The 24924-nt window shown below is 31.8% G+C and overlaps 1 protein-coding gene and 1 non-coding gene across 2 annotated transcripts in view; both read right to left on the bottom strand.

Annotated features, from left to right (window-relative positions):
- The window catches only part of LOC125065952 (solute carrier family 23 member 2), a 33783-nt gene extending 9087 nt beyond the window's left edge, over nt 1–24696 (bottom strand). Inside the window, 8 exon segments of the mRNA XM_047673812.1 lie at nt 185–305; nt 13449–13584; nt 14669–14691; nt 14693–14885; nt 16874–16994; nt 17413–17511; nt 21694–21749; nt 24600–24696. Coding sequence (XP_047529768.1) covers nt 185–305; nt 13449–13584; nt 14669–14691; nt 14693–14885; nt 16874–16994; nt 17413–17511; nt 21694–21744 — 744 coding nt within the window. The 5' untranslated portion in view covers nt 21745–21749; nt 24600–24696.
- On the bottom strand, nt 4515–4586 carry Trnaa-cgc. Its single transcript has one exon. It is a non-coding gene; the product is annotated as a tRNA-Ala (tRNA).
- Nucleotides 24697–24924: the final 228 nt, after the last annotated feature.

Raw genomic sequence — 24924 nt, forward strand, 5'->3', positions numbered from 1 at the left:
AGTAAGCTCCTAACATTTTCCTTAAAAGGGAGAAGAAGTCTTGGCCTAACAATGGGATACATAAAAGACCACGTTGAATCAATAACAGCTTAAAAAAGCACATAATATCGCTGTTTAAACTAGATAACGCTACAACCAGGCACTAAATTAGTTAGAAACAAAGATTCAACACTAATAAACTTACCGGGAAAAGCTTGAAGAGTGAAAACCAAGTGACCGTGCATCCGACGCCACGTTTCCATACGAGTATCGGGATCTTCACTTCGCCCATACATTGAGAGAAAATGGTTAGCAGAATGAACGTCCTGAAACAATAATATCTCCATACATATAACAAGAATACAAAGTTAGCGTGTCGGTACGTGAAAGAATTTCATTACTCTTCATTAAGTTTATCTTAGATTATTCTATAATAGAACATTTTCGTGTTCATGAGATTTATCTTTATTGCTTCCACTTTTTTTGTAACAAATTCAAAATAAAGTAATGGAGCTGTGCAATAAATACGGTATCTATCTATATATAAATTTAAGTTGGATTGTGGAACCCAACTCGGAAGCTGAATAGTACATCTATTTAAAACACGATTGCAGTCATTGCTTCTCAAATATCTTTACTTTTTTTCTTTATTGTTGTGTTTTGTTTAGACTAAGTAATGTATGCTTTGTCTAATTTTTTCAGATGTGTATATACGTTTTTTTTTAATTGTAATATATTCGTTTTCTTTTTAGCCCTAAGGCCGCCCGTTGTACAAGACATCAATTATTTTATAGTCCTTAGATTGATCCGTATTACGTGGTGTTGTACAATAAAATATATTAATAATAAAAAAAATTAAATCTCTTTTTATGTCGTATATCTTCAAGAGCAGACATCCGACTAGACTGATATTATAGAATTGTTCTTGACACTTGCGTAAGGATTTCTTGTGTAGCACTATCGAAGTATAAAGGCGGCTCTCTAAGAATGGTTTCTAGAGAATGCATTGCATACATTTCATACATAAGCAAATGTACTTTTATACAAATTTTATAGATATTTCTTCGATCATAACGAGAATTAAAACATCATCAATTCAATCTCTAATATGTTACTCTCTCGTTCGAAATTTCAATGGTAGGCGAAAAAAACATACGATGTGAATAGTGTATAATTATCACAATTAAATTCTTAGTCTTCTTTAGTTATTATTTATACTACATACCGATTATTAATATATAGAGTATCTATATATTAATAATCGGTAGTAATAGACCTTACTCTAACATAGCCTTCTGACGTCTCTCAGCTAATCAAAGACAATGATATTTAGACAGTTTTACTACTTTTTACTTATATTTAATGTTCCTATCAAAGTTGGAAAAAGCAACGAAAAGTAACGTTTAATACTAATATGAAATCAATAATTTATACACATTTTCTGTAAAACTCGATTTGAAATAAGTTATAAAATAAGATAGCTGAATTCAAAAGCACGAACAGTACTTATCCACGCTTTGTCTCTTTGTTATTTAAACAGGTCACAAGTAGTTGTGTAAGCGTAAATTCGAAATTAAATTGAATCCGTCAATCCTCTGTCGCATAAAGCCAAACTCAGCCGTCATTGTAATGAAAATGCACCCCGACGTGATTACGTGATTAGTTCGTGATACACAAACAACTTTGTACACAAAGGTGATCCCTCTTTCAGCGTTATGAAATGAAATATTTTACATAATCAATACACTTTATTGATACGTTCAAAGAAAATACAATTAAAATTATTTTGTCTTTGTATTTGTAATAACAATATATGCAGCTTCTAAATGTACATATATGTAAGTGTAAGCATACTCTAGATGAGAAACTTTGAACCGGTAACCGAGAAGCTATCTGGAAACCGGCTGTCTTGGTATGGGCATGTTATGCGGACGAATGAAGACCATGTTGTGAGAAAGGATTTGAGAATGGATGTTGATGGATATAGAGGTAGGGGACGACCCAAGAAACGATGGATGGATTGTGTGAAAGACGATATGGTTAGAAAGAATGTTACTTTTGAGATGACGTCTGACAGAGAAGTATGGAAGAAGAAGACATGCTACGCCGACCCCAATTAAAATTGGGATAAGGGCAGGAGGATGATGATGAGATGAGAAATTTTGAAGCTTACTCCGGCGGCTGCTCAAATGCGTCTTGGCGGATACGTATGTGGAAGATTTTCATATTTCCACGCGATTTTTCCACACTGCTTGAATTATAAAGTTCCCTAGATTTAAATCCAGTCAAGTCGTAGTAATAACAGACGCAGAGGAAAGGTTGTTGGAGCATTGACGATGTATGGAATTTTTAATGTCTTTCTAGAAACAATATTGATGGTGCAATCATAATGTAATTCTGTACTTACTATTTAGTGCGAAACACTACCAGATTGTAAAACTGCAACTGCCTACGAAATTGCAACAACCTTGTCAAAGTGTAAATCCGCCTTAGTGTCAAGTAGCCGCTTTGTAGAGCGACGCTGCAAATGGCAAGGCCCTTCATTGTGTAATATATTTCACTGCGACAAACTTATCTATGTGGGTAATGCGCGTGGGGTTTCAAAATGACATTCATATGAGGTACGTTCGTGTTCGCGATTAAAACTACTTTTACCTTTATTAATTGACTGCTATTTATAAGAAGTCATTAGTAAATTAAAAACAACTGCTTAGTTTCAGAACTTCTTTCCTATGTGATTTCTCTGAGGCTTTCAATCTACTAGATAGCTACTTTTGGAGTTGCGGAAGAAAATTTACTACACAATATAAACTCTCTCAAAGCATATTATCACGAAAAAAATTAAACGAAAATAATGATATCTCTTTAAATAGCATTTTTTGTGCAAATTTCCTCTTTAAGAAGACGTCTTTTAGTTTGATGCTCCGCGACATTACAGAGATTAAATGAACACTGCCAATAGAATCAATTCATTCACTTCTTACCAAATGTATAATTCCGTGCATAATAATGTTTTGATGTGGAAAATGGGGCAATTGGTAGTATATGGGTACCACCACTCATAGACAATGGCCACCAACCTTGGCGACCAAGATATCATGTCCCTTATGCCTGTAGTTACACTAGGTTACTTACCCTTTAAACCTAAAAATTGATATTTGATCCAGACGGGCTTGCACAAAGCCCTGCCACCAAGGCTTGCTTGCTTAATATTTATGCTTTACTAATAGTAAATTTAAACCGCTTTTAATGAGATTTATAATGGTATCCGTGACTTCCGTTTTAGAATTTTATTGCCAAATATTTGTTAAACAAATATAGTCACTACCCACTAGTACTTAATTATTTGTTTATATTATTCATCATGTAATTTTTCTAGCCATCCGACACGAATTTGTACAGGTAATTTATTTTATTTATTTATTTAAATATCTAGATATATTATTTAATTAATTAATTGAACATTAATAAAGGACCTAACAAGAGACGCAGAAGGCTAAATTATAAAGAACATAAAAAAATGGAAGCCATAATTTTTAAAAAATCTCCTATTAATCATTGATTATTTTATTTAATTATCCCACTATCGCACCTGGATGTATTCTGGATATATGTTAGTGATATATATAAGGGGTGGAAAAATTACAAACACCTGACACTGGCGTGTTATATGTATAACATGTTATGTATGTACATACATACATACAAACATATATAAATCAGGAACGTCAGTTTAATATTTTTAATTAAATGTATATTCAGCATTTTTTTTTTAAACCAATACTATATGATTTTTTCAAGTCTAGTCTTATATATATCCTGAAAACTAAAACTGTTCTGCTGTCTAGTAGTAAAATGTGCAGGCACAATAAGATAAAAAAAATTCCAACTGAAGAATCGCCGAAGGCACGGATTATATGTCTATGGATACATAAATATTTATAAATACCACTGTATCTAAAATATAAATACGATCTATTTATAGGGTGGAAGTAAAAGTTAGATAAAGCGTTTATTGTCATCTTCTTCTTAATAAACAAAATTAATGTAAATATGTTTGTCGTCTATGTGTTACTAAACCATTGTAAACCAACTACGATTGTAATGAAACTTTTTGGTAAGTAAATGAATTTTTCAACATACGCTTGCGAGGTTCTCCCATATAAACATTTGTGTAGTCTACCCGAGAAAAGCCGGGACGGTTAGCTAGTGTTAAGCAAATATCAGCTCCTTCATTTGTTTAAGCGTCCATCTCCGTGGAACTGAGTTGATGTCTATGAACAAACAGCAATTATTTGTTAGAACTTACGTATTGGACAAAATATAGAATAAAATTGTTTTATTTATTTATGTAAAAAATAGATTTTAAACAGGAAAAAAAATCTTTCCATAGATTGCGTCTAAGTATAGAGTTTCTGCAACAAAATACATTCAAAAGATATGAGGAGTACGGTTTACAATTTAATAAAATTGCCAGAACTTATCGTTATCATAATGAAACTTATTTATTGTAAAAAATAAAAAACTATTTCCTATGGAGGTGCTGGGATTTGAACCCAGGACTTTCAGCATGCGAAGCAGACACTCTACCACTGAGTTACACCCCCTGTACGAGATGATACGAATAAATCGTTACAATGTATAATCAAATAGAAGTTCAACAATATTTTTATACGTTTAACATGTGTAGCACGCTTTGTATATAACTAGCAAAATCAGTATGTAAACAAATCATAGTACGATTACTATTACTACTACTATTTTAACCTACTTCTAGCCGCGGTATCGATTTGAAACATATACTTGCATTATATGTCATTTTGATAACAATACTATAAATACTTATTTATATATATGAAGGTATATATAAAAACTATTTGGTAACAACTAGCTTACTTTGTGGTGGTCTTGGTAGGTACCGTCCATTCATTACTTACTGTATTTCCAAGAAGCATTATTGTTTTCTGATATGCAGGGTCAGTGAGGTAATAACAGGTATAAACATTCATAATATAACAGGAGATAAGATCTGAGTTCGTAAGATTGGTGCATTTGCGATGTTATCTTTCTTATTGTGTTGACGTTTACGGGCGGTGTTGACTTTCATTTGCCAGCCTGAATAGATATTTTAATTTTTTAACAATTTTTTTAACATTAATTGACTTTATTAATCGTACAATTTTCTTTCATGCAGTTCAGATCAGTCTATATGTTACTGAAAAAGCTCGAACTACGGTAAATCTTAAGATTTTCCAGTAAAACCTAAGATTTACCGACATGAGTTGGTAAATGTAAGTATTTATTATAAAGGGACGATATTTCGGACTTTTACCATTCAAACCTAACCTAACCTAACATGTAAATCCTAAGATTTACCAAGTGAATAATGGTAAAAGTTCGAATCCCAAAGTTTTATATATATATAAAAGCGAAATACCACTCATTAATTAATCACGAAATCTCAGAAATTATAACACCTTAAACTTGAATTTTGGCGGGTAGGTTCCTTATAAGGTACAGACATCCGATAAGAAAGGATTTTACGAAACTCCATCCCTAAGGGTTAGGTTAAAACGAGGGTTCGAAGTTTGTGTAATCAATATTAAATGTCTTGTTTTCCAATTTCCAATGAATGAATCGATCTTTTTACATTGAAGATACTGTAAATACATAGTGGTGATATAAAAAATGATATATAATGGTATAACGGTTATGACAAAAGATCGTTTGTTATAACTAGTTTAAAAGAACATCTGCTACAATTTTTTATCTGGTTATAGATCAGACGGACATCCACAGTATTCTAGAAGTAATATCACAATTCACCTGATGATTCAGTAAAGGGAAAGGAATGAAAAGCCCATATCATGTTTCCTTCAAATGGACCGTGAACGAAAGATTAAAGACAGCAAAATTTTATTTGCCATTTTAGCAATAGATAAATTATTGCGAATTTAATAGTACCCATTAAATTCGTATATAGAATAGGTATGTTTTTGCCGTTAAGCACGGAATGAATTATAATTCTAAATATAAACTAAGAGTGTGAATTTTTAAATTCGTGTGTACTTAACAAATGATTGTCGATTAAGATCTACGTATTCTGTCGGCTGGGTGGGAAAAAACAATACGTTTACGAATTTTTAAAAAACGAATATAAATTTATAGGTTGGAGGGAAAGTTCTGTCGTATTTTAAAGAAAATATTTGAATTCATTTATAAAAATATGTGTTTAATATTAATCAATTATATATTAAATAACGGAAAGGGCGAGAACTTCTACAAAATAGGAATTCACAGGTTTAACCTTTGGAGTTAAAATATTTAACAACTGCCGTAACTGCCGTAGAAACACTTGCAAAAGAGTTAAATTTTATTTCCTCTTAGAAATTTTGCAATTATCTGAACAGGTCATAATCAGATGGTGCAATGTCAGGTGAATACGGTGGGTGAGTAAGGACTTCCCATCCTAACGCATTTATTTTTTTGTTATGTCACCATTGCGGTATGCGGTCGAGCATTATCGTGGTGGAACACTATTCCTTTTCTTGATGCTAATGCTGGACTCTTTTGTGTAATAGCTGCATTCAATTTATCCAGCTGATTGCAGTGCAGAACCGCGTTGATAGTTTTTCCCTGTTTCAGCAACTCGTAGTAAACTTGACCTTTCCTGTCCCACCATAATAATTTAATTTTCTCGTAAAGAACTATTTAAAATACGAAAAAAAAACCCAATATTTGTCGTAGTTAATAAATATCTTACTTTTTATTTCACATTACCGTTTTTTATTTCACGACAATACGAGGAAGACAATCCCTTAATAAATTTCCCTGTTTTTCCCTATTTTTCCCTGTTTTAATAATAATTTTACCTGTTTTTCGTCAAGCAATTATTATATCTGTAAATTTGATCAATCCGTATCAATATCACAATTATAAGGACAGATAGTACAGTGTGTCTTAAATTAAAGCTTTAATAAAATATTACAATAATAATCGACACTAAATATAAAACTCATTTTGTATTTTTTATTTTATACTAGATGTCGCACACGGCATCGCACGCGTTTTAGGTTTCGGTCGTTGGGTGTTAGGCATAAAAAAGTAAACTATGTCCTTCCTTAGACATCAATCTTGCTTCATACCGTATGGTATTAAATTCGGTTCAGTAGTTTGGCCGTGAAATTGCCACAGACATACAAACAGACATACAGAGTTTTTTCCGCACTTATAATATTGTATAATTATGTGTATTTGCTATGCTCGAATTTATATACGAGACATTTTGCTGTGTAGTTAATCGCCTGAAAAGACCCCACATATTTATACGAGATTCTATCGTCAAACATCAATTCTTTTTATGGTTTGGAGACTGAGTGACCCAGTGTTATCGTGTTATTACCATATGTCAGTGTGTAAGCATTCTGTTAACATGATACTGCTATATTATGGTATATATATACACCACAAACAATTAACCTGTGGAGATTAAGAATCAAAAGGATAAATTTGAGGATAGTAGAAATTATGCTATATTATTGTCACAGGTATTTAAATTAGGATGCATTAAGGATCGACAATTACATACATATGGCAATTAATAAACAAGAATTAATGATACGACCTAGTGCAGTACAGTATATGATCTTGAAATGGAATGCATGTAATAAGTTTTTATCCTTTACTCTTATTATGATGCGTCAACAGCGCAAGGAGTTATGGAAAAATTATACATGGTTATACATGGTTTTTGTAAACAGTCGCAGGTTCAATCCCGACCCCTTGGGCTTTTGTCGTCCGCACTACTAGCATAAGATTAAAGGTTAGTTGGAGAAGTAAAGAGGAATATTAGTAATTCGTTAAAATAGGGCATTGCTACGAAACTTTTATTTTAATTAAGTCCTTTTCATTAATAGTGAAGAAGATAAAATGGGGAAGTAGATGAACATACGTATAACTACTCTATTCCCAACATAAGACGAGAAAATCCAAATAATCAACATTTAACAGCAAATTGACGCGATATAATTGAATCGAGAGGGGTATGAGTTTGAATTCACTATGGTTTTGCGAAAAAATTACGTTTTTAACGTCGACGAAACTGTTATCGGAATTTCGGAAGTAAAATTAAAATGGATAGAAGTAGTTAAGTGTAATAGTGTTGTATTATAAATACAAACATATTAATCAAAAACTCTCAGAAGTGCACAATATAGCTGAGTTATTAGAAAATCATATGAACTACGTAAGTCTATGGTTTGTTTATCTTTTTTCCTACTTCTATTGGAATAGGCGATAGATAGATTGCTGAAATCATATACCGTCATATAAAAATGGACATAAATGATATTCAAGTATACGAATTTATACTAGACACAACAAATATCTTTATTCTTAAAGAGGTCGTCACATTTAAATTAAACCTACATTCTACCTAAGCCTGAGGGTATCTGACATTACGTCAACGTCACAGTTTATTATCTCTGGAAGATGTTAAGAGAATTTAAATTGCCTTCCACAATAACCCGGTTTTAAATTAAATAATATTTTCACGGAACCATTCAAAAGACATATTATATCTCCGTGAGGTGATAAAGTATCATTATACTTAGATCGTCTTTAAGTCAATATTGCCTTATGGCGACTGTCTGGCGCAATCATAAAACGTGTCTTTTATATAATACGGACGCGGATCGATACCTGCTTGTAACGATTATTAGTATAAATTAAAGTGATATATGTTAACGTATGGTTTCATTTTGGAATATGCGATTTCAGTGCCTGTATTTACATTAGGTCATTCACCCTTTAAACATTATAGAATGGCGCAGAACTAATTACTACTAGGGTGGGTGGTTATAGGAAAATAAGAAAGCCGAGATGGCCCAGTGGTTAGAACGCGTGCATCTTAACCGATGATTTCGGGTTCAAACCCAGGCAAGCACCACTGAAATTTCATGTGCTTAATTTGTGTTTATAATTCATCTCGTGCTCGGCGGTGAAGGAAAACATCGTGAGGAAACCTGCATGTGTCTAATTTCAACGAAATTCTGCCACATGTGTATTCCGCCAACCCGCATTGGAGCAGCGTGGTGGAATATGCTCCAAACCTTCTCCTCAAAGGGAGAGGAGGCCTTTATCCCAGCAGTGGGACATTTACGGGCTGCTAATGTAAAAAAAAAAAGAAAGTTAGCGCTTTAGTCAATGGTCTTTTTTTATAGTATAGGTAAGCGGACGGGCAAATAGGCCACCTGATGGTATATGGTCACCACCGCCAATAGACATTAGCTCAGTAAGATATATTAAACATTCCTTACATTGCGCTACCTACCTTAGAAGCTAAGATGTTATGTCCCCTTTGCCTGTAGCTACACTGACTCACTCAACCTTCAAACCGAAACACAATACTAAGTATTGCTGTTTGGCGATAGAATATCTGAGTGAGTAGAACATTTCCAGACGGGCTTGCACAAAGCCACGGAGTAAAACTACGCTATCTATTTTCAAAACTTAATGCAATGCAAAATTTATGCCACGTGAGACCGCAGTTATTATTAGCGTATATAGCCTATTCAAATGGAAGTAGGAAAAAAGATAAACAAAGCTTAGATTTACGCATTTCATGCGATTTGCTAATAACTTAGCTATATTGTGCACTACTGAGAGTTTATGATTAATATATCGTTATTTATAATACAACGCTATTACATTTAACTACTTATATCCATTTTAATTTTACATCCATTGTTCCGATAACAGTTTCGTCGACGTTCAAAACGTCATTTTTTCACAAATCCATAGTGAATATCATAGATTAATCAAGCTCTCGACCAAAGATATCGCGTCAATTTTCTGTCAAATGTTTTTTTTATTTGGCTTCTCCTCTTATGGTTAGAATAGAGTATACGTATATGTATTCAAACTTTTTTGTCTAATAAAAGTTACCCCAAATCTATATCAGTAAAGAGTATAACCATGTCAATACATGAGAGATAAATAATTTATTGCAAAGTGTATCAAAGTTCAACGACCAGAGCTGCATCGGTGGCTGCACAATCGATCGCGGACTTGTTGAGCTCCACCCGTTGTCATGGTGACGGCCCCGCGGGCAATCACTTGCAAATCTGATTTATTTAGATTCCAGGTCGAACGCCGAAATATACCTCTATTTTAAACCAACCGGCCTATTTGTCACTAACCTAAAAACAAACTTTGATATCGTGAATGTCGATAATTGTCGTAAATATTTTATTATTAAATAATTTAGGGGATGAAACAGTTTATTCGTTATAAGATAGTTTCCAAATAATGGTGAAATTTAAAATAAGAATATGTGTTGTGGTATGGTCATAGGATATTTGGTTGAAATTACAGACACAACAAAATAAATCTACAATTTTTAAAAAAATAAAATTGTTATTAAAAATCCCGCGTGAATTGTAACAGTAACGAAAAACAAATTTAAATCTTCTTAAAAAACCGTATATCTTAGAAAGAGACAAAGAGGAAGAGACGAGAGGCATAGATCGCTCTGAGTAGGCATAATTTCTGCCAATTCAGTCAACTGTTAGCCGAGATGGGAACTAAGATGTTATATCCCTTGTGCCTGTAGTTACACTGGCTCACTCACCCTTCAAACTGGAACACAACAATACTGCTGTTTGGCGGTAGAATATCTGATGAGTGGGTGGTACCTAACCAGACGGGCTTGCACAAAGCCCTACCACCAAGTAACGTCTGTCAAGCGATGCGATTTGTGGAACTGGAACACTAAAATATCAAGTATTGCTGTTACCCGAACGAATGGGCACCAAGTAAAATTGTATACTATATTAATATAGATATAAAGTTAATTGTTAAAAACATAATTGCAAACAAACAACTTTCAACTTTTGAATCGATTCTAAAACTACTTAGCTATTAAGAGATACGTCTTCCAAATTAATTATCATTTCGTCGACAGAAAATGAAAGTATTCCACGTGGGTGAAAACGTGGCCGCCAGGTACTATTATAATTAAGATGTTTAAGTAAGAACTAATGTAATTTTACATTAGTGAAACACATAATATATTAACATTAACAAATTTATATTATGTTGAGTTAATATTATTTGTTTATTTCTCTAAGAAAAACTTTCACATGGAACATGACTATGGAATATGATAAACTATAGTTTCAGTTTATATGCTCAATTTGTTTGCCATGATTTAGTTGAAGAAGTTGTCTCAATCAGAGTATAAAACATCATTTGCCAAAAAACGCCCATGTCTTACCAACGCCAAAAAACCCTTACCACCAACTAGCTCTTTGATCGTCTAACTATATATATTATAAAAAAATTACGGTCTGCATTAGTATCCTATCGTCAAATTTCAGATCGTTAGACGGACAGGAAAATGGGAAACCTGGTGGCAAGTAGTCATCAATAGCCCACATATATTGGTTATTTAAGAAATTTTAATTGTTCCTCATAACACCAATGCTCCACCAACGTTGGAACCTAAAATTTTATGTTCCTTGGCTCACTAATAATTGAAATCGTTATATGAGTGGTTGGTACTGAGCCAGAAGGGATTGCACAAAGTCCTACCACCGAGTAAATCTTCTAGTCTAAGTTTAATCTGTAGTAGCTGCTTGGAGCTGCACATTTTAAGGACTCCTGAAGACTTCGTTATCTTGGCATTCTTATTGTTTTTAAAAAATCGTGACGTATATAAATATGTTTTTTTTCTGAAATAATTTAACTCCACACGATCTTGTTCATTTTACCTAGTTTATGCACTTGAATTATAATTGGCTGAATTAACCATGCAGCCATGTATACAATTAAAAAGAGTAACTGTACAAAACATAATACCGATTCTTTTGGTGAAAAATAAACCAGCGTTCTCACCGTTGGAGGAAATAGATAAAACTAGAGGTGTTATATGTTTAATAAATGTTTTTGTAATCTTACTCCAGTTGTTATTATATAATAAAACAGATTCAAGACAATGTGTCAATCCTATTTTAATATAAATATATATTCGGCATTACCAGACCATTCTGTTCTGAGATTTATATTTATAAATCACGTGCCTTTTATTTATGCTCCAAATGAATATTTAAGTGAGTAGATGGTATTTGTTAGAGAAGTTATAAAAAAATATATATTTTACACTTCATTTATTTTAAACATTTATGAGGTATATGCGTTATATGAGGTATATTAGATGTATTTTTTTTGCATCGTATTTGTATCTTGGATAATCGTAAGTCATATTATTTATTTAAATTAATATTTTTCCCAATTAAAAGCGTCGCTTTCTCAACGAAGACGATTCGACAAGACCGGAAAGAGCTTCACGTACTTGCCGAAGCACGGGAGCAGAAAGGAATTTAGGAGTTAGCAGTGTTGACAACATTGCTAACTCCTAAACTCCTTTCTGCTAATGAGAATTTCTTAACAGGAGAACCCTATTACTTCTTACTTATTCATTTTATTCAATATACGAGAGAATTATTAGTATGATATCTGTATAATATTTCGTGCCAACTTCGTTTTCAGAAGTAAACAAATTTCAGACGACCGTGTATATTATCTTGTTTATGCACTGAAATTATTATTGGCTGAATCAATACGGCCATGCAGGCAGGCCGATAACCTTTGACCTTACCACCTACTTCTCAACTGATTAGAAAGTTCAGTGCTTTATGTTCTCATCGAAAGATTAATTAGATGTTAATTTCTTAATAATATATTACATTTTCTTCAGCGATGTTTGAAGTCTGTTTTGTTTTGATTTAATAATAATAATAAGGACAATATTTAACCAGATTTACACAAAATCTGTTATTATAATTAACATTACCATTTCTACTATTTCAATGAAATTTATAACTTATAGTTTAAAAAAGTTACATGTCATAGATTTAAAGTTTTTTCACATTGGCTGGCCCTATGGCGCTATTAAAAACACATTTACTAAGTGGGCCTCGTCGGCGCTGAATACCGGAATACCCACTGAAAAACCTGTGTATGTAGCTTGTGCAGACAACCGCGATGGTTCAACAACCAAAGTTAATTTCCCATGTCGGGGCTCCTCGTAAGTCAAAGTAATCAGATAGAAAATGATATCAGGCGAGCTTACTTTGTTTGCTGATACAAATCCAGGCAAGTAACTTTTTTCGATGTTCTTATCTTGCGTTTACATTTCATTTGAGGTTGTCAGGTAAATATGGTAAGCAAAACCAAATAGGTTGATTACAATTCGCCACGTTTATCTAAATCGCAGTAGAGCAACATAATGGAATGGAAATCGAAATATGCTTTATTCGAATAGGACTTTAAAATAAGCATTTTAAATTGCCATTTTCTAGATTCAATTGAATTTAAAACCACAATCGGTTCAAAGATAACTGGTAAGACAGAACAAATCAGGTGAATAAAATGAATAATTACAGTTATATGTTAAGGCTTTGACTCACCCCGCTGCTATGCCCCACTGTTGCGAAGCAGCTTCCGCCGCATGGTCGAACAGCGTCAGTCCAACCAGCGCGACTGTTGGTGCAATCGTTAGCGGCGTCACGAAGCGAAGCAGAGAACCTATTATCCCGAAGTAACCTACCAGAAGATGTTTATATTTATCCGAACTTTTACTAGTTAGCTAATTAGTTTAATTAATCTATCACGTCACACCAATATATCTTCAACTCTTTTACGATAGATTTTTCGATGGTTCGAGACTCTGTTCTGGATGTTTATAATAAAGTGGATATACTAATAATTGCTTCAGAGTATACTTACAACAATATTATCTATATTCACAATAATAAAGATATTTTTGAAAGAAACGATGACAATCATTATATAGACATGAGGAGGAAAACTAATAACACCTAGTTTCCGACTTCGCAAAGTTAATACATCCTTCTTAGGGCACGGTATTCGTTTGTATAATAAGATTCAAAATATATTTTTAATTTGGTCTATTAAAAAATTTAAAGCTCATGTCAAAAAAACATAAATAATGCATATTACTCAATACAAGATTATTTCTGGATTTCAAAGCAGGATATATCTAAATTTAAATGGACTTTACTGACATACTCTGTAATTAAAATGGAAAAGAGTAACTACTGAGTTTCTCGCCGGTTCTTCTCAGTAGAATCTACTTTCCGAACCGGTGGTAAGCTACCACATACATTAATTCAAATTAACATGACGATTCAAAGTTGCTTTTATGAGCATTCTTGAATAAAGAATTAATCGATTTTAATTTCAGTCATTATTCAGCTTAGTTTTCAGCCAAGCTTAAATAGCAGCCAATTTTTGTCAACTTTTTTTTAAATTATATTTAGTAACTCTGGAGAAAAAATCCGGTGGTGAGCAATAAACCGTAAACCCACCCATAAGCTGCAATGAATATAAACTTCAATTACTCTGGCTCACTCATAGAAATTCAAATTGAAAGATAGCAATACAATGCGTTGTTGTTTTACAGCAAATTAACTGGTGTGTGTGTCTAAGACTCTCAGGCGTTTCAGTTCAATGCCATGCTTGCAAACGTAATATTTTTCCATTTAATGAAAGTATCAGCAATCAAATAATTATGATTTTTTATCATAAAAGGCAATTCTCATCTTTCAAAACATTTTTGGCTAACTTTTAATTCAGTTTGATATTTTATTCTTGGATATACTTTTACCTCCGATCACTTGAAAGAGCGAGAGACAGCTCACACATCCTCACTGTCCAGATAGACCTCCTTTCGTCTACGTTCATAGCTTCAAGTATGTCAGGAGCGGGACACTTCCACGTCGGTAGACCAAGGATAGCCAATGTTGGTACCAGGAATGATATTGTACCACCTTGGACTATTGGCAATCGACAGCCGAATGTCGCTTGCAGCCACGTTATAAGGCCTAAAATGTTTAAAATCGAGAACGATAAAATCATATTATTAATGTGTTCATTCGTTTCGGTTATATTTTCTATTTCTATGTCAATGTAATATACATACTTTTGAAGTTTATCTCACACTGAATCACACAGTAAATGCGTTTGAATGTATATTTTTCGTATAAAAATATAATTATATCACCAGGTATTTTTTAATTAATGAAAAAAACATTTACCAACCGACTTTAATCAATAATATTGATCAACCGATCTAAAATATATCTATGTATATTCAAAAAAATAATCAACATATTAGAGTACTTCATAGCCTATGTTTTTAAATATAAATAAAAATTTCAATATTATCGCGCAATTGGTTCGCGAGTTGGTGAAAGAATTTTTCAATTAAATGCTGCGGTTCCGGAGTTTATTTTCCGGTAGGCCACAAAATTATCCCAAGATCTGTATAAGGTAAATAAATATATAAAAAAAAATGTTACTAAGGAGTAGCATGGTACCCAAAATTTGTATAGTAATTATTCTACACGAATAACCGAAAAGCTGTGAGCCGAGCTCAAATGAAGAAGGTAAATAAATATGCAAATACGTTTACCGTACAGTATAACAGAGCTATATTTCAACGTAACTAAAAAACGAATGTTACAAAATACAGTAAAGTACTGCTAAAATTCATACTCTTTAAATGGTATTAAGTTACATGCACTAATCAAAGCTTGAACAATGTTTTGTATTATGCGTGTATTTTTCCATGTGCGTGGTCAGGAGTATACGTGGTTTGCGAGGTGTAACGGATAATTTTTTACAATTAAATTAAAAGAGGTATTGATACCCATACCATCAGCTAGTAACTTTATAGTTTTAATGAAAAGTCATTGCTTAAGTGCTCCTAGTTAAACTCGTTAAATGATTTTTCAATTACATACAGGTTCATAATATCTTATAGTATTCAATATATATTAGTTAATATGATCAGCGTGATGTTTAATAATATCTTTCTATCCTTTTTTTTTAAATATATTACACAAAGTTTCTGAAATATTAAAATAATTATGTATATCATGACACACGCAATAATGTACGCAAGCACGCACTCTTACAGAAATCAAGAAATTATCTAAAATGCTCAATTTGGGATCGGCATTTTCTTCTAAAATATTTTCGATAAAATTTTTAGTATTTTTAGATTAATAATAATATTACATAGTCTTTAGATTAGAATAATTTCATCAGATTGTATTTTTTGATGCGGTGCCGTTTGTTAAAGGCGCTACGCTTAAAATACTCCGAGTTAATCAAATGTTAAGAATAATCTTAATAATCTGGTACAAAGTGACACATAAGTTTGTTTATTTTGATAAGAAATGAAGTTCACTTTGTTTTAATTAAATTTAATCGCGATAAAACCATTCTTATCACGGAATACACATTTGAAAGATTGAATGAGTTGTAGTAGACAATGGAATTCACTTTAATTTTGAGCGTTTTATTTCTTATCTGTTAGTGCCAGATCTAAAAGACAACACGGAAAATTTGTCAATATACCCTTAGCACGCACCGTCATCATTCGTAATAACACCAAGCTTACCTTTGCCCATAACATATATGTATTATAACAACCTTATGAACGTTATTTTGAAATAAGATCGTTAAAATTTAATTTTCTCTATGAATAATGAATAATCTGATTGAATGGAAACAATAAACATTAAATTAAGTAAAAACATAAGCACCAGTTATATTTCTGCTAATAAATAAAGCACTCGTGAGAAAAATATATTTTTTAAACTTTAACATTGGCAGTCCCTAGATGTCCGACTACTGTGTAAATGACTCAAATTTTTGAGCCAATGATTTAATGTTTTCCTTCAACGTCAGTGATAAATTGTTTTTACAAATTAGATTTGTGAACTGTGAAGAACTCAGTGGCGCTTGTCTGACTTCTACCCTTGAATTTCAGCTAGAATCAATTTTCGTATAGTTAGTGGTTTACCTGTAACAAATATCATCGTAGATATTATGTTGGAGCGGTCAGGATCGGTTTCCGCCATACAGAGCGCGGGACACAATATGAAAGGGATGGCCACGATTGCGCCTATCATGGTCAAATAGTGCTGCGGAGAAAATATATTAAGCATGATTTACACTATTAACTATAGTAATAATAGTATATATCTTTCAACAAAAGTAAAAACTAATTTCATGAAGCCTGAAGATCGTTTGCTGGTAAATTAGTTTGACGCAATGATATGGGTTTATAAAGCACTTAAATTTTCAATACAATTGTAAAAATTGCTTATCAAAATTCCCTTAAGCGTACAACTATTGGTTGAGATGGGTGAACATTTCCTTCGCTTTTAAAAGTTATTGCTGTATCTACGTTATTTACAAGTACCTTTAAGTGGATATTTATCAAACTGCTTTTTAAACACCTCACAATATATGCAACGTAACACAGTTACAAAAGGTTGTATCCTGACTGTATTTGGAAAAGATAAAAAGCTTTTTGTAGATAACAATTCATTAGTTTACCTGTAATGCCATGAATATGCACAGATACCAGGGCGGCAAGTCGTCTATCGCATATGTGACATTACCCTTGCGCTCTTCTTTCCCTCCATTCGGCACATTCTGAAAAACAAACTTAAATGAACTGCCATCTTTGGCGGGAAAAAGTTATCCACGTTACATCGTCGGGCACATATATCTGCAAAATCATTACGAAACTCTCAACTGTAGAGTTTGCTTTGCTTTGAACGCTGTTTATGGCTGCTTATTTTACATATCCACAGTTGAAAACTTAGTTTGCGAAAGAAGAGCCATCTTGTGTCTTTCGACGTGATAATTAGTTAATATCGTTAGTATCGTGCCTATTATAAAACATCCTCGAGTCTATTTGAATAATAAAAAAAACTAATTCTACGTTTCACGCGGAAACATTATTTTTGTTTTTATTTTTGAAACATAATATATTTGAGTAAATAAGTTATTTCTGTACGCCTTCATCGTACTACGTTGACAAAAAAAAAAAACATGTTAATAGATCCAAAAGTATATATTCTTCCACGGTAATATAAATAAACACTGCAAACGACCTTCTCTCAATAGAGATAACATTAGTGCTAATCGATAATTATCCTAATCACCTTGATATAAGGTAAACTATTGAATGAAACATAATTTTATTAGAGTAGTCTATATAATTTTATTATCGACATGACAGTCATGGACAAATATGTATGACTATATGTATGTCTTGCGAATTATCACGATCATAATAATATCGAGATATTTCTAAGTAACCATTTCACATTCGTATTGCATTTTCGTTCTGAGATTCAAAGATTAAATAATTTAAATATAGCGTTGGCGGAAAATTCAAATGGATATAGTCATACTTATCAATACAAAGAAAATTTTATTTAACTGAGAGAACATGAATCTTATAGACATTACTCGCGGATGATGCGCGGATACTACGGTCACTAAAACCGTTACGTTCGGATGCGACGCTGACGCTGACGCTTCCATGTTCTAGTGAACATAGTAGTCCGTGATGCCCTTTTTTCCTATCTAACACGTTCATAGCACTGTCATGGTATGAGACGGTGTAAAGAGCAACAGCAAGTTTAAAGGTTTTTTTTAAACTTCTATGCAGTTTTATAATTCTAAGTACGCTGTCATCAAGGACGACCGATGAAGCCAAGCGCAATGGGAAGGAACATAACTAGTATATAAGATCTGATTTTATAAACTATATAAGTGAATATTTTTGTTGAAAATTGTCTGTGCTTAGCTTTAACAGAATATTCAAGTAGTACACCTAACCTGTTAACTATCACGCAAAAGTTACAGATAAACGTACTTGCAGCTTCGTCATAAGATACAATATCCGATTTGATAGTTTCCAAGTTATTCCAAATTTGAGTATTTTAATTCAAATCGGCAACTTGCGAAAGAGACATTATAGCTTCAAGTGCACTCTCATAGTTCGATGGGACGAAAATCTAACACCAGTTAAGAGGGATCTAAGTCAATTTTTAATGAAAGTTACTGAGAATCTCATTTCTGAGCATTTGCAGACTAGTAAACTAGCAATCGTGGCGTGTACGATAGGCGCGTCAGTTTGTTTTTTAAATGTTTAGTTAAAACTATTCTAAAAGAACATTCTGGAAACTCACCGCATAACAACATAGAGATACATCAGAAAGTGTCGTATGTGACATTGGCTACACTAAGTATGACGTAGAAGGATACTTGCATCAATATAGCGTAGTTCTAAGTCGGCTTTCAATATTTTCAGTGTGGATCTCTTTGTTCAAATTTCATTAATATTAATTTCTTACTAAAATATTGATACTAATTAGACCAATATAAATTCATAATATTAAACATAACAAAATTATTAAAAGCTTAGATACTTATAGTCTAAGTGACAATTCTTTATTAACTCTTTTTAATATTTATAGTTTTAATCCTAACGATATTTTTCCAATTATGAGACATAAATTAATACTTTAAAATATTTTAGTCTAATATTTACTGGTAGCATTTGCAAAAATTTGGTAAAATATTTATCTCACCTCTCCATATCCTTCCTAATATTATGTAACTATGTACTGTATTTATATACCTATCTGACTGATTAAACTATTTATATATCTAGTTAGTGTTGCACTACAAAAGAATTAAAACGAGTCAACTTTAAATACTTGGTGGGACACTCGACAAACGTCAACTACTTTATTAATGTACGTGCACTTAGTGGCTAACTTTTAGCCACAATTTTTTTCGATGTGTTCTCAGTATTTTTTTTTTATGTATGTGGGTGATCGAACAAAGGAACAACCTGATTGTAACCACGAAAAAAAACGGAAAGTTCTTAGAACTCTAAGAAAAGAATATACAATGAGGGGGTGGTAGCCAGACGGACTTGCACAAAGCCCTAACACCTAGTATTATAATATTATTTCCTTTGTTCTATAACATTGACCTTGACTGTGATGTGATTGACCATCGTTTGAGTACCTAATTTCTTATATTTGTTTAGCATGATCTACATTAATAACTTATTTAAATAAGTTATTAATATTTAAAATAATATGATGTAAAGTTGTTGTAAATATATGCGCAAAATATAATACCATATGATACCTAATTATAAATACATGTAAGGAAATATCACCTAACACCATATACAAAAAACAAATGACTGACACAAATAGCATTTAATTATTATAAGTCACTTATATCATAATTCTAAATTTGAATTTCATTTTGTTATACTAATTACAGTGTAGCAATAATTATGTTTAAAATTTAAATAACGACTAATTCAAAAATTACCAATATTATCAACTCGAAATTATAAACCGGAATTATAATCAGACCCCGAATCATTATTGGAAACATGCAAATATTATTGGTTACGCAATAATAGATATTTTTAAACATAATTATACAATTTCAGTATTCAACGATGTGCTTTTTCTTGGATAAATTTATTTAGAGCAAAAAATTTGTTATATTAAAATTTAATTTAAAACGCCAGCGAAATAGGTATATTAGGACGTAATTCATTCTCCTTGACATTTATCAGATTTTTTTTTTTAATTCTACCCAGACAGACAGACATATGAGTGTCTAGAATTGGATCGTCTGTCCCTTAGTCATAAGACCACTTGAGACCCATTTTAAGTTTAAAATACCTATAGTTTACAAAATTTCTTTGAAATTCATATAAAATTTGACATAGAAGCTTTAAGCGTAAAATCGATATACATTCGAAACATCAAATATTATGAGTAATTAATTGCATATCATAATTCTAAAATAAGGATAAACTAAGTAATTAATCTTAGATAACTTCAGCGCTTCAGACTAGGAAAGCCTACAACTAGTACGGACTTTGCTAGTCTGAAGCGCTTGAGTTAAGAGTTTTTGTTGTTTGTTTCAATTTATATGGTGGTAGGACTTTGTACAAGCCCACCTGGGTAGGTACCACTCCCTCGTCATATATTCTGCCGCCAGACAGAAATACTTGTAATGTAGTGTCGCGGTTCAAAAGTCATTACAGTTCCCAGGCGATGTAAGTTAGTAATATTTCTCACAGTGAATATCTATGGGCGGTGGTGACCAAATACCATATGGTACCCCAGATACCAACCATCCTACTTATGCCATAAAAAATAAAGATCTAGATCAGTGTTTAATGAGGGATACACTCTTAGACTACATAGATGGCGTTTTATGTAACAGACTCCAAAGTAGTATGTCTTGTTTGATGTCGTCGTTATCTAACAGTTCTGAAGATATACGTAATTTTTATTATGACCCATAAACTTATGTTTTATAACTTGAAGGAAATAATGTGATAAATAAATTTATGAATAGAAAAGTTCCTTTATAACCTGACATATATTTTGTCGACCTCCGTGGTCGAGTAGTGTGTACACCGGTTTTCATGGGTACGCCTACTCCGAGGTCCCAGGTTCGATTCCCGGCCGAGTCGATGTAGAAAAAGTTCATTAGCTTTCTATGTTGTCTTGGGTCTGGATGTTTGTGGTACCGTCGTTACTTCTGATATCCATAACACAAGTGCTTTAGCTACTTACATTGGGATCAGAGTAATGTATGTGATGTTGTCCAATATTTATTTATTTATTTATTATATATACTATTAATGATACGTATAGATTATTAATCTGACTGTTTTAAAAACTTTTATTAGTACTTTATAGATTGTTTATGGTTAAGCATAAACTGTACTTCGACATTGTATGTTTCTGTTAGAAATGGAAAAAGTAAACTTACCAAATCTGGTACCATATTTTCGAGGCCAATTTGAATGTTGTGAATCACCATTTTATCTAAAATAATCAAATATAAATATTGTTAATGTTGTTGGTAATAATAAAAATCAATCACAGACTAAAGCTGAAACAACTGCAGTATATTAACATCTTCTAAATGCAAAGAAGAAGAATAATGGAGAAGTTTAGCTGTTTATTCTACCATACTGTTGCTGTGTAAGTAGTTACTGGTAAATACTAGTTTCTTCGTGATGTTTTACTTAACCGCTGAGCTCGAGGTGTTATTAAAAGAAAAAAAACACAAAATGGATTACACACGGTTTTTAATTCGATTTCCTAATATAGTCCAACCTTCAAACATTAACTACCAGTAGAGCTAGTCTTTAAGAAGAAACTCGAAATTCACCGCAGAACTCACGCATAAAATTTCATTAAGAGTGACATAACATACACTAATTACAAAATTGATATGTGTATACTACACATATCAAAATGGCGTATCACCGTAATTGGATTGCAACCATTTCGCGTTTGAGATATGAAGTGACTTCGTACAGAATTTTCTTATCAATTATTTATTATTAACTCGCTTTATTAAAGAAGGGAACACATATTTTAATGGTTACATGTATACTTAAACAAGTTTAGAAAATACCCAACTTCGTAGCGCTGTGAGATATTTTTATTATCAATCAAAATATACTTTATTCAAGTAGGCTTTTAAGAGCACTTTTGAATCCTCTTTTAACAAACTATATTAAGTGAAGCTATCACCGGTTCGGAATGTAAATTCTACCGAGAACCGGCAAGTAACTTAGTAGTTTCTCTTTTTTTAACATTTAAAAATACAGTCATGTTAGATAAATACAATTATATACATATGTATGTAATATATCCTGCCTGGAAGTCAACAAGCATTAACTCCACGCTTTTTTTATCATCTATATAATCTTGTATCGAATAATGTGCCTTCTTTACCAATGTATTTTTTACAAATGATTTGAATTTATAGAGTATTAGTTGTTACCCGCGGCTTTGCTCGCATTTTAGGGCTAGATCTTCAGGTACTAGGTATTAAAAACCTGTGTCTTGTGCTTCCAACATACTTACTTCATACCAAATTTCATCAAGTTCGGTTCAGTGATTTGGTCGAGGAAAGCAACAAACAGACAGGTTTACTTTTGTATGTATTTATAAAATGAGTATAGATTTATAGTTTTTAATTTCGCTATCGAATAAAATTGTTAATTTTAAATAATACTGTTACAATACGGAACCACATTCGTTCAAAGCAATATCAGTAGAAATGTCTCGAATAAAATGTAATAGTTTACGTCATTAAATTATTCAACCAATTAAATTAAAATGCACATTGCAATTAAAACGGTTTGACATTATATTCGTTTTCTGAGATTTTCGTTTAAGGGTAAGGAGACAAATACTGTTTTTTATCCATATATATATATATTTACAAATAATATTTAACTTATACTTATATATTGTTTGTTAAATGACGATTTAAAAGTGCTTGTAAAAGCCTACTTGAATAAAGTTTATTTTGATTTGATTTGATTTGATCAGTTAAGGCTTTCGTTGGTTCGTTGGTTCAAGTTGTGATTGATCTGTGGTCTTATTTTCCAACCCGATAATATTTACTGTAATTATTAAAAAGTGTCATGCTTCAATATTTAATAAATAAATAAATAAATATAAATCTGATTTAGACATAGACAAGTTGTTTAGTTAAAATTAATAAGGCAATGTCATTTTTTATAAATTGTGAAAAAAGGTTTATTTGCGATTACTTTTTAGTTATTATTTGTTTTTAAATGTTTCTTATTGTCACTTCTATTTTGTTTTAATATACATTTTATCCCATGGACTTAAAATCTTATTATTTATTCTTTTTAAATTGAATAGCTAGACAACGGTGTAAATTAAATTATAAGATTTTGATTATTGAATATAAAACAAAAGGTCTAGTGATACAAGTCTTAGTTTTTAAGATTAAAGGTAAACAAACAAACAGAATTTTATACATTATGTATGAACATTAATTGCGAAGTAATATTTTAATTTTTCATAAATTAGTCTTGAACGTGACCATGAATATTATACATCGTATTATACATCGCTGACTCGGTTTTTCTTAAAGAAGTGAATAAATTAAAAACACAATAGATTCTTCTGTGTTCAATTCGTAACAAATAAATTTCTGTACTGTAATTAATGTCTGTACCGAAATACCTGCTGTATTTCAGTAGAAAATTATTCACTCAGAAGTATTCCTTCTGAGTGAATAATTTTCTACTTTCTTATTCGATACAAGATTATATATATGATAAAATATAATAAAATAACACACGACTACTTAATCTATATATTATTTATTGAAATAGATCAATTAAACATTTTGTAAAATGATTTACTGTTTTGTATTATACGTATCAAGACAACCCGAATAAGGTCAAACAGTAAATGTTTAATAGTATTCCTTAAAGAGTTCGAGTATCAATCTCCTTGCTTGATTGATCGATTCAATGATAAAATACCTAAATTTACAATCAACTTTTATATGCACTTTTAAACCGACGTAACATTTAAAAGCAGGTTGAAATTGGTTTCCCAAATTCTTTAATAGGTAGGTATACTTAATATAGTTATAACAAATGTCAAATACTTCATATTTATCATTATTATTTTTTATTTAGTAATGACTTAAACGGCGTGTAATAATCCTATTTTAATTGCCTTATAAACATCTCTGACATTATTTACGATTGAATAATATCTGTTGTGATTGTCTTATTCAATGAGTTATTAATTACCAATTTAAATATATTTTTATATAACTTATAGAATCATTTATATTTACATTAATATTAAAAAAAGGTACTGTAAACTTACCGAAATATTTACTTAACACAATATTGTTCCAAAGTACGAGTATGCGCACAAGCGAGCGATCAGAGTTAAGACTCGTTAATGGCAACAAACGACGGCTACCATCTAATAACAATAATTAATTTCGACACGAGTACACTGTAAATACGAGACGTATTTATTGGTACAATTATTCATATTAAAACGATTATTTTCATAACAGTTAGTCACAAAGACAATTATGGGATTTTATAACCGTATATTGTTCTTGCTATTATTTATATTATATACATTAAAGTGAATATATTCCTTATGTGAAATTTGCATTTTGTGATAGCGCAAAACACAA

Source organism: Vanessa atalanta, chromosome 8 (genome assembly GCF_905147765.1).
Source record: "Vanessa atalanta chromosome 8, ilVanAtal1.2, whole genome shotgun sequence".
NCBI lineage: Eukaryota > Metazoa > Arthropoda > Insecta > Lepidoptera > Nymphalidae > Vanessa > Vanessa atalanta.